We start from the raw sequence: 12,526 nt of genomic DNA on the forward strand, positions 1-12,526 counted from the left end.
TTAGCTAAGTAAAAGTAGTATGAAAATCATTTCTTAAAATTATTTTTCAAAAGGTAAAAAACATAAAATTGATTTATTATTAAACTATAAACTTTAATCTTAAGTATTGATGGTAGGAAAATCATTTTTATAAAAGTATACCCTAAACAATAAAATAAATAACCTTTAGTTTTTTAAAACATTTTACTCTCACTTCTCATTTGTGAAACTGAGATTTTCAAATTTCTATTTGGCATCTACCAATGAAATAAAGTATGGAAATTTTGTTATTAATTTTAAGTTTTAGAGCAAGAAAAAAAACTTAATTAGTTATGTTTGTAAAATAAATAAAAAATAAAAAAAATAAAAAAACGAACTATCACAAGGGTTACCCAACTTATTCTTTTTATTCACCTTCAAAGTTGGCATACATTTTCATTTGTTCATGAACATGCATAACTCAAGAACAAAATAAATTAATAAAGGTGGTTGATCACATATTGATCCAAGTATGAACCAATTCATCAGTATTAGCTGCATTGTTTCTCAAGTAAATTCCACCGTCTTTAAACTTCCAAGTACAAGTTCCTACATCTCCATCTCGACATCTATCACGAAGCCATGTGGTATTCTTCTCGGGCCAAAAGCATTGGAAAAAGATATATGCATTCGGCTTATCCACTTTGCACCAATATACAGTCGGTTTCAAAAAATTATAGATAAAGTTAAATTGGTAATCATCTCCCAGTTTAAGAGAACGATGAATTCCTAAATCATTGTCGACCGTCTTGCAGTGCACCGTCAGATCGGGGATGCTTAGATCGTTAACAAAATGAATGAAATACCTGGAAATTGGTTGTACATTGGTCTTCTCAGACTCAACCTCAAGTTGAGCCCCAACCAAACCCAAACCCACCGTCACGAGCAACAATGCAGCCACATTCCTTATCATTTTGTGATCTAAATTTTTGTTGGGTCTATCTATTAACGTTGAACCTGAGGTAAATATATAGAAAAAAAATTAAAGAAATGAGCCTAAGAAAATTAATTATGTCACTAATTTTGCGATATGCAAGATAATTTCATGGTAATACTCCTTTAATTACGTGCCTAAGATGGAAAAAGATCTTTATTTAGATGATTAAAAATAGGTTATCTAAAAAATTAATATCTTCCTAATTTAGTTTTGTTCCTAATTTTATGCTAGATTAATTGTTAATAGATAATTCAACAACTAAATGAATTAATAAAACTTCTCTCCATTTGTGAACTAACTCATAAGTTAAACGAGTAAATCCCATCTTTTTAAGTGTCGGAAAAAAAGAATTACGAAATACTCATGTAACCCTTCAAGCAAATGAAATTGGTAATATTATTATTGAGCAATATAATAGTGAGTAGAAATTGTAAATTTTGTACTTTGTACTTTGTACTTCAAGTAGGCGACATTGTACTTCAAAGCCAATTCGAGGGAACAATGAAGCTTCCTAGAGTCTTTCTATCCAGGTGCAGGTCCCTTCTGCCTTTACACTCAAGAGCCACCTTCATCTGGCCCGAGGAAACCTTTGCACGCCTCCGTTACCTTTTGGGAGGCCTACACCCCTTAACTTTATTATAATATAAGATTAAAGCTACAAATACTATATTATAGCATTGAAATGGTATTATAAGTGAAAAATAACACATTATTTTATATATTTATTTTTCTAAAATCTAAATATCCTTCATCTTTTTCATTTATAAGTCTTAATATCATGAGATCGAGATGCTAGTTGATAAGTTATTAATTTGGCTAAGTTTTGTTGGTAATACGCAAATCATTTCTTAAAATTATTTTTTCAAAGTATGGAAAAAAACATAAAAATGATTTATTATTAAACTCTCCACTTTAATCGTTTGAAATCATTACGATGGTATGAAAATCATTTTTATAAAAGTAAATGAAAATCATATTTAGCATATAAGTTTTAGTTGTGTAATCTTTCGGTCTAATTTCTTAACATTTGCGACAATATAATTTTTAAATTTTAATATACACCACTTATATATACCACTTATCAGTCGAGAACTATGAGAATCCGCTTCCTGAATTATTATAAACCAACCAGTCGGATTCACATTTTACCCAATCTTCGCTGTCTAGCCCGAAGCCTACATAATATACTACATAATACTATATAATACTATATACAAGAAAATTTTCTATTGAATGAATGGTACATGATTCTACGACAAGCAAGAAACAAATTATTTAGTACTTCATCTCGATATTGATTATGAAATTGAACGTCAGAAGAAGGATAGTTAAATATTTTTTTCAAATATATACAAAGTCAACCTATAAAAGTATTGGATCATTGTGTCTACAAATGAATTAAAATTTGGCAATTTTAAATTTTGGAGGAAAAAAACTTAAGTATGTAAAAAAAATAATAATAATAATAAACAATGACGAGAGTTACCCAACTTATTTTCTTTATTCACTTTAAATGTTGTGTACTTTTTCATGTGTTCATGAATAGCTCAAGAACAAAATGAATTAATAATAGAGATACAATTTCATGTGTTCATGGATAACTCAGGAACAAAATGAATTAATAATAAAGGTTTCGTTCTTTATCTCGTAATGATCCAAGTATGAACCAATTCTTTAGTATTAGCTGCATTGTTTCTCAAGTAAATTTCATCATCTTTAGCTTTCCAGATACAAGTTCCTACATCTCCATCTCTGTATCTATCACGAAGCCATGTGCTCTTCCTCTCAGTCCAAAAGCATTCGAAAGAGATATGTTTATTCGGCCTCTCCACTTTGCACCAAAACAGAGTTGTTTTCCAGAAATTAACCTTAAAGTTAAATTGGTAATCCTCTCCCTTTCTCTAAATGATGAATTCTTAAATTATCGTCGGCCGACTTACAGTGCACCGTCATATCGGTGATGCTTAGATCGCTAATCAAATGAATGTAGAGTCGCTATTAACGTCTCATACTCATCGATAATGCGAAAATATAACTCTTATATGAACAAAATTTATAAGGTAAACTTAAAAAAAAGTTTAAAACAACTTCTTGCTTAGAAAACACAGCCATGGTCTTAGGTGTTTAAATATGAAATACTGAGATTTAGGAAAACAAAAACAAATACAAAATAATTTAAAACAATGAAATGCAAAACAACCTATTCTAACTTAAGACTAGAAATTTAAATATGAATCTACCCTATGCACGTGCAATAGTCTCTGCTCGCGATGCCGCCGTCCTCCGTATAAGTGCACCTTGTCTTTACCTGAAAAATGATGTCTGAGTATTTCAAAGAATATAGTAAGTGGCCCCACTATAGGGGTCATGCAAATGCAAACACATGCAATCATGATTTAGGGACCTATCTCTAATCATCTTAGGGGTGGCCTCTAGTCTCGAACAAATTGGATGTGTAGTACTTCCCTACACACGACTCATACGTGCGAGTGTGAATCTCCAGGGCGCTCGCACACCCCCTGGACCCTCTGGTCAAGCTAATCTGTAGCGACGTCCGGAGGTCAGCGGAACCCCATAGTGTCATGCGCCTCATGAACACCGTCATCTGGGTGCGTTCGCACCTGTGCACATTCGCGCTCATCGTACGGTGCGCGTCTGCATTCATCATCTCTAGGGGAAGTAGCCCTATGCTTATGAACATACAATATGCATGAGGTCCCTCTAAATCCATCATAATGTCTCTTCTGACACAACCCTCTAGTCTCATCTCTTTGTTACTCTAGGTAACACATACTCGTGGATATTTATATTAATATTATTTTCACGCTCTTAGGGTTGTGTCCTATGTCGATCTAACGACATGATGCAATATGGCACTCATCATCATATATCATGCTCAATATGGAAAACATCATCATATTAAGGTAAACGTCACACAATCATCATACTCATCATATTGCCACAAAGTGCATCAAACATATCAAGTACGTCATTCATCAAAATATATATATACTGCGCACATCATCAAGTATCGTAACCCACACATCATCATAACTCATAAGCCGCATCGTACGACATAGTTCATACATCATCGTAATTCATACAATTTTTTAGCGTATCCTATAGTAAGACCACTTACCTGGTTGGCCTTAGCCGAAGTATTCCCTAATTTATTTAATGTAAGCTCTCGTTCCTCGAGAACTATATCAAATGTTGCCAAGGTTTGATTCCTATCGCATCGTTCGTCACCTTTTGTTAGTATTTCACATTTTAATTAATAATCCAACTAACAGTGTGAACTACGGCTCTAAACGGCCTCAATAAAAATCGAGTTCCATGTTTTCATTGTTTCTAAATTATATAGAATAATAAAACTAAAAACTTAAATAAAAAAATATGTCAATATTATTAATATTTCAAGCGGCTTGGATAGTTCAACCTTTAATGTTATATCCTATAGATACAAATATAATAACTTGTCATATCTTCCATTCTCAATCTCTCACTTTATGTTATTTTTTAATTATGTTGTTTACGGTAGGTGCCATCTGAACAGTACTTGTCATTTTCAAACGGTTCTAATTTTCTTTCCTAAAATTTATTTTCAAACGGTTCTAATTTTCTTTCCTAAAATTTCTATGTTTTTTTTTCTTTTTCCTTTTAACTCTCGTTCTTTTAAGCAGTTCAATTCTACCTCCCTATCTCATTATTTTAATCAATTTAAATCTAACTCTTTTAATCAGTTTCTTCAATGAGTTTAATTCTATAATTCTTTTAAGTAGTTTCTTCCGAGGAGTTTAATTCTACTCCTCTATCTAAATCTAACACTTTTAATCAGTTTCTTCAATGAGTTTAGGACTTAACCGACCTGCTCGAGAATTCGAATGGTCCAATGATTTAGGACTTAACTTGCCCGTACGTCCGAACCTTAAGACACCTTTCATAGGTCCACCTTGAGGAATACTAGGTCCCTTGTCTCAAACTCTAAGCTTCTACGCCTTACATCGGCGTAGCTTTTCTGTCGAATTTTAGCGGTACGCATCCTCTCTTGAATTTTTATGAACAGCCTCATCGGTGAATCGAACCAGCTCGGGTCCTACTAACTCTCTTTCGCATACTTCGTCCCAAAATAGTGGGGATCTACACCGTTTTCCATACAGGGCCTCAAACGGTGTCATACCAATAGTGGCTGGAAGTTGTTATTATATGAGAATTCCATGAGGTGGAGTTTGGAATCCCAACTTCCCTTAAAATCTAGTACGCAAGCGCATAACATGTCCTCTAGAAGTTGGTTTAAACGCTCAGTATGTCCATCTGTTTAGGGGTGAAAAGCAGTACTAAAGTCGAGGCGGGTACCCAGCGCTTTTTGAAGTCCGAGTTAGAACGCTGACGTAAAGCGTGGGTCCCCATCTGACACTATAGACACTGGGACTCCATGTAGTCTTACTATTTCTTTCACATACAGCTGTGCCCAATTGTCAACTGTATATGCAGCTTTCCTAGGTAGGAAGTGTGCCGACTTGGTCAACCTATCGACAACTACCCGATCACTGTATAGCCTTTAAGCGTTTTGGGTAATCCTACTATGAAGTCCATTGCTATGTTTTCTCACTTCCACTCTAGTATGCTTAGGGGCTGCAACAACCCCGCCACCTTTTATCTAGGAGCTTTCACTTGTTGACAAACTAAGCACTTGCTCACAAACTCAGCTACGTCCCTCTTCATGCTCTTCAACCAGAAGTGTTGTTTTAAATCTTGGTACATCTTAGTACCTCCTTGGTGCATGGCAAATGGCGAGTTGTGAGCTTTGTTAGTATTTCTTTCCTTAGCTCCTCTATTGTCGAGACGTATAGGCGTCCCTGATACAATAGCCCTTCATCTGAGGTCTTCGAGAATCCATCTACTAGACTCTCAGCTAGCTGGCTTAAGACATTCTGTCGGTTTGGATCCTCTCGTTTGGAGGTAGCCATTCTTTGCCTAAGTGTAGGTTGCACTGTAAGTCGGGCCAGTTGTGCTATGACTCTCTCGGTCGCTACAACTATGTTGGCTCCCTCGAATTTTCTTTGTACCCTTACTTCCCTCTTAATGAGGGCTGAAGAGTGGGCCGCCTTTCTACTCAAAGCGTCTGCGACCACATTTGCTTTTCCAGGGTGGTACTGGATATCTACATCGTAGTCCTTCACCAATTCTAACCACCTTCTCTGTCTCATATTTAACTCCTTTTGGGTGAAGAAATATTTAAAATCTTGTGGTCGATTAAACTTTGAATTTTCTCTCCATACAGGTAGTGTCACCAAATTTTCAGCTCGAACACTACAGCGGCCAACTCCAGGTCGTGGGTAGGGTAATTATCTTCGTATTCTTTTAGTTGACGGGACGCGTATGCAACAACTTTACCGTGTTGCATTAACATACATCCTAGTCCATTCTTTAGAGGCGTCACTATAGATTACGTACTCTTCTGAGATATTGGGAACCTTGAGTACCGGGACGGTTACCAATCTCGATATTAGGTTCTGGAAGATTGCCTCACAAGTATCATTTCATATAAATGGTACCCCTTTTCTCGTTAACTGTGCCAAATGCGAGGCTATTCTAGAAAAGTCCTGCACGAACCTTCGATAGTATCTCGCTAGTCCCAAGAAACTCTATTTTGATGTTACCGAAGTTGGGCGTTCCTACTTTGTGACCGCTTTGACCTTAGTAGGATCTACGGATATTCCGTCCTTGGTCGCCACGTATCCTAGGAAAGAGACTTATCGTAACCAAAATTCTGCATACAACTTGTTCTCTCTTAGGGTGGCTAGGACTTTTCAGAGGTGTTCCTGGTGTTTCAAGTTTATTTTCGAGTACACAAGGATGTCATCAATGAGCACGATCTCAAAAGTGTCTAGACAGTTCTTGAACACTCGGTTCATTAACTCCGTTAACATAGCTGGAGCATTGGTGAGGCCAAATGACATACCACGAACTTAAAGTGATTATACCTTGTCCTAAATGCTGTATTTGGTGCGTCTTTTTCTTTACTCTTTATTTAATGGTAACCTGACCGCAGATCTATCTTAGAAAATATCGTTGCTTCTCTTAGTTGATCGAACAAGTCTTCTATTCTAGGCTGAGGGTATTTGTTCTTTATGGTTCTCTTATTTAACTCTCTGTAATCGATGCACAAACACATCGATCCATCTTTCTTTTGAACAAACAACACTGGCGCACCCCAGGGGAATATGCTAGGTCGAATGAACCCTTTATCCCGTAAGTCTTGTAATTGCGCCTTGAGTTCTTTCAACTCTGCTAGCGCCCTGTGATAGGGTGCTTTAGAAATAGGCCTAGTTCCCGGCTCGAGTTCGATGATGAAGCCGACCGCTCGGGAAGGGGGTATTCCAGGTTGGTCATCCGGATACATATTTGGGAACTCGTTTACGATGGACACGTTTTCTAGGGTCTTTTCTTTTCCTCTTATGTCTACGGCACATGCTAATATAGTCTAACCGCCTTGTTGGACTAGTCTCTTTGTTTTCATCAACAAGACTACCTTTGAGGAAGTCCCGGTACTTGTGCCTTTAAATTTAAAGCTAGGTCACACCGGTGGTGAGAATATCTCTTTTTTTTTCTTTATTTTTTTTTTTGCGACAGTCTATACTAGCACGGTTTACAACTAGTCAATCCATGCCTAGTATTACGTCGAAGTCGGTCATCTTTACTACTATTAGGACTACGCTTAGAGTTTGGTCGGCTACTATTGCATGGTCATTCTTTACTCTATCCTTAGTTACTCTGTCTACCCTCTTAGGGCTGCTTGCCGACCATACAAGCAATAAGGGTTCTAATTCAAACCCTATCTCTGATCCCTCTCGAGGTGAGCTCTCTTCAGCCTCACCTCGTCCTCTACCTCTAATAGGAGGTTGTCCCCTTCCTTGTCTTACTTTCTTCTTCTTCTTCTTTTTTTTTTTTTTTTTTTTTTTTTTTTTTTTTTTTTTTTTTTTTTTTTTTGCGTGGTCTACGCAGCATGGTTCTAGAAACCAAGATAGCTTCTCTTAAGTCTAAGGCTCATTACTTATGAAAATATGTTATACATCACATCTACTAAGTTCACATCATATTGCAAACAAAATCACTCAGCATGCAACACATTACATCATGCTCTTAAATAAATACGTGAAATATCACAACAATTTCAGTAACATTAATAAAAAAAATAAAATGCATGCGAGTTTGAAAACGTTTCTCTTTTCTTATCTTCTACAAGGCGTACCTGACGGTGACGGGGTGTCGACGTTGGGACCATGGAACGTGCCAAGCCTACATTGTAGGCTAGTCTACAGAATCTAAAACCTAGAGCTCTGATATCAACTGTAACGACCCAGGCCCACCGCTAGCAAATATTGTCCTCTTTGGCTTTTTCTTTTCGGGCTTTCCCTCAAGGCTTTAAAACGCGTCTGCTAGAGGAATAAAGGGTGATTTGTTCTCCCCAACCAATGTGGGACATCACAATGGCATCAAAGCCAGACACCGGATGATGTGCCAGCCTTCTCGCTGCTCCCGAAGGGGGGTAGACACGAGGAGGTGTGCCAGTAAGGACGCTGGGCCCCAAAGGGGGGTGGATTGTGATGTCCCACATTGGTTGGGGAGGAGAACAAATCACCCTTCATAAGGGTGTGGAAACCTTCCCCTAGCAGACGCGTTTTAAAGCCTTGAGGGGAAGCCCGAATAGGGAAAGCCCAAAGAGCCTAGCAGACGCGTTTTAAAGCCTTGAGGGGAAGCCCGAATAGGGAAAGCCCAAAGAGGACAACATCTGCTAGCGGTGGGCCTAGGTCGTTACATAGCGGTTGTATATTGATCTTCTCGCACTCAACATCAGGCTGAACCCCACCCAACAAACCGTCACGAGCAACAATGTGAATACTCCGTAATTTCATAATTTTTTCATGGTAATACTCCATAATTTCATAATTTCATGGTAATACTCCATAATTTCATGGTCGGAAGATTAAAAGTAGGTTATTTAAAAAAAAAATTAATATCTTCCTAATTTTGTGCTAAGATAGTTTCAACATATAAGTTCAAATTTATTTTTTCAATATCAATATTTCAATATCCTAATTTTCTAGGTTTAATTTAAAAGCAATACTACAATACAAGTACACAAGTACAAGTCCATTTTGCCCGATTATGTATCTTATAATTTAAAAAAAAAACGTGAATTAATAAAACCCGAGCCCACCACTAGTGGATGTTGTCCATTTTTGCTCCTTACGTATCGTTGTTAGTCTCACAGTTTCACGTAAAGAAACTAAGATGAAAAGTTTCTTATTTACTTGTGTAGAACATTAAACTTATTTACAGATGGGGCTTGGATTTTGTTAAAAACGAATACTCAAATTAAATTATATCAAATGATATTTAAACAATTAAATAAACTTATCCACCAAAAAAAAAAAAAAAGTTATATCGATAATTATGACAATTATAAATGACAAATTAACTATATATTATAGCATTGAAAAAATGATATTTTATTTTAGCTATATTAATATATTATACATTTATTTTATTAAAAACTAAAAATATTCTCAGTTGTTTGGATCAAAGTATCATAACTGATAAGTTATTAATTTAGCTATCATTTCTTAAAATTATTTTTCAAAAGGTAAAAAACATAAAATTGATTTATTATTAAACTATAAACTTTAATCTTAAGTATTGATGGTAGGAAAATCATTTTTATAAAAGTATACCATAAACAATAAAATAAATAACCTTTAGTTTTTTAAAACATTTTACTCTCATTTCTTCTCATTTGTGACACTGAGATTTTCAAATTTCTATTTAAAATATATTAAAAAAAATGCCAAAGTATCTACCAATGAAATAAAGTATGGAAATTTTGTTATTAATTTTAAGTTTTAGAGCAAGAAAAAAAACTTAATTAGTTATGTTTGTAAAATAAATAAAAAATAAAAAAAAATAAAAAAACGAACCATCACAAGGGTTACCCAACTTATTCTTTTTATTCACCTTCAAGGTTGGCATACATTTTCATTTGTTCATGAACATGCATAACTCAAGAACAAAATAAATTAATAAAGGTGGTTGATCACATATTGATCCAAGTATGAACCAATTCATCAGTATTAGCTGCATTGTTTCTCAAGTAAATTCCACCGTCTTTAAACTTCCAAGTACAAGTTCCTACATCTCCATCTCGACATCTATCACGAAGCCATGTGGTATTCTTCTCGGGCCAAAAGCATTGGAAAAAGATATATGCATTCGGCTTATCCACTTTGCACCAATATACAGTCGGTTTCAAAAAATTATAGATAAAGTTAAATTGGTAATCATCTCCCAGTTTAAGAGAACGATGAATTCCTAAATCATTGTCGACCGTCTTGCAGTGCACCGTCAGATCGGGGATGCTTAGATCGTTAACAAAATGAATGAAATACCTGGAAATTGGTTGTACATTGGTCTTCTCAGACTCAACCTCAAGTTGAGCCCCAACCAAACCCAAACCCACCGTCACGAGCAACAATGCAGCCACATTCCTTATCATTTTGTGATCTAAATTTTTGTTGGGTCTATCTATTAACGTTGAACCTGAGGTAAATATATAGAAAAAAAATTAAAGAAATGAGCCTAAGAAAATTAATTATGTCACTAATTTTGCGGTATGCAAGATAATTTCATGGTAATACTCCTTTAATTACGTGCCTAAGATGGAAAAAGATCTTTATTTAGATGATTAAAAATAGGTTATCTAAAAAATTAATATCTTCCTAATTTAGTTTTGTTCCTAATTTTATGCTAGATTAATTGTTAATAGATAATTCAACAACTAAATGAATTAATAAAACTTCTCTCCATTTGTGAACTAACTCATAAGTTAAACGAGTAAATCCCATCTTTTTAAGTGTCGAAAACAAGAATTACGAAATACTCATGTAACCCTTCAAGCAAATGAAATTGGTAATATTATTATTGAGCAATATAATAGTGAGTAGAAATTGTAAATTTTGTACTTTGTACTTTGTACTTCAAGTAGGCGACATTGTACTTCAAAGCCAATTCGAGGGAACAATGAAGCTTCCTAGAGTCTTTCTGTCCAGGTGCAGGTCCCTTCTGCCTTTACACTCAAGAGCCACCTTCATCTGGCCCGAGAAACCTTTGCACGCCTCCGTTACCTTTTGGGAGGTCTAAACCCCTTAACTTTATTATAATATAAGATTAAAGCTACAAATACTATATTATAGCATTGAAATGGTATTATAAGTGAAAAATAACACATTATTTTATATATTTATTTTTCTAAAATCTAAATATCATTCATCTTTTTCATTTATAAGTCTTAATATCATGAGATCGAGATGCTAGTTGATAAGTTATTAATTTGGCTAAGTTTTGTTGGTAATACGCAAATCATTTCTTAAAATTATTTTTTCAAAGTATGGAAAAAAACATAAAAATGATTTATTATTAAACTCTCCATTTTAATCGTTTGAAATCATTACGATGGTATGAAAATCATTTTTATAAAAGTAAATGAAAATCATATTTAGCATATAAGTTTTAGTTGTGTAATCTTTCGGTCTAATTTCTTAACATTTGCGACAATATAATTTTTAAATTTTAATATACACCACTTATATATACCACTTATCAGTCGGAAACTATGAGAATCCGCTTCCTGAATTATTATAAACCAACCAGTCGGATTCACATTTTACCCAATCTTCGCTGTCTAGCCCGAAGCCTACATAATATACTACATAATACTATATAATACTATATACAAGAAAATTTTCTATTGAATGAATGGTACATGATTCTACGACAAGCAAGAAACAAATTATTTAATACTTCATCTCGATATTGATTATGAAATTGAACGTCAGAAGAAGGATAGTTATATATTTTTTTCAAATATATACAAAGTCAACCTATAAAAGTATTGGATCATTGTGTCTACAAATGAATTAAAATTTGGCAATTTTAAATTTTGGAGGAAAAAAACTTAAGTATGTAAAAAAAAAATAATAATAATAAACAATGACGAGGGTTACCCAACTTATTTTCTTTATTCACTTTAAATGTTGTGTACTTTTTCATGTGTTCATGAATAGCTCAAGAACAAAATGAATTAATAATAGAGATACATTTTCATGTGTTCATGGATAACTCAGGAACAAAATGAATTAATAATAAAGGTTTCGTTCTTTATCTCGTAATGATCCAAGTATGAACCAATTCTTTAGTATTAGCTGCATTGTTTCTCAAGTAAATTCTATCATCTTTAGCCTTCCAGATACAAGTTCCTACATCTCCATCTCTGTATCTATCACGAAGCCATGTGCTCTTCCTCTCAGTCCAAAAGCATTCGAAAGAGATATGTTTATTCGGCCTCTCCACTTTGCACCAAAACAGAGTTGTTTTCCAGAAATTAACCTTAAAGTTAAATTGGAAATCCTCTCCCTTTCTCTAAATGATGAATTCTTAAATTATTGTCGGCCGACTTACAGTGCACCATCATATCGGTGATGCTTAGATCGCTAATCAAATGAATGTAGAGTC

General features: G+C 34.8%; 2 protein-coding genes across 2 annotated transcripts; both read right to left on the bottom strand.

The window, feature by feature from the left end:
- Positions 1 to 472: 472 nt before the first annotated feature.
- LOC147789418 (S-protein homolog 74-like) lies at positions 473 to 931 on the bottom strand. Its single transcript, XM_087117587.1, has one exon. It carries the CDS (start codon positions 929 to 931, stop codon positions 473 to 475), a length of 459 nt encoding a protein of 152 aa, XP_086973713.1.
- Positions 932 to 10,052: 9,121 nt separating this feature from the next.
- LOC147789419 (S-protein homolog 74-like) lies at positions 10,053 to 10,511 on the bottom strand. The gene has a single exon (XM_087117588.1). It carries the CDS (start codon positions 10,509 to 10,511, stop codon positions 10,053 to 10,055), a length of 459 nt encoding a protein of 152 aa, XP_086973714.1.
- Positions 10,512 to 12,526: the final 2,015 nt, after the last annotated feature.

Source organism: Cucurbita pepo, chromosome 14 (assembly GCF_057944985.1).
Source record: "Cucurbita pepo subsp. pepo isolate OVF chromosome 14, ASM5794498v1, whole genome shotgun sequence".
NCBI lineage: Eukaryota > Viridiplantae > Streptophyta > Magnoliopsida > Cucurbitales > Cucurbitaceae > Cucurbita > Cucurbita pepo.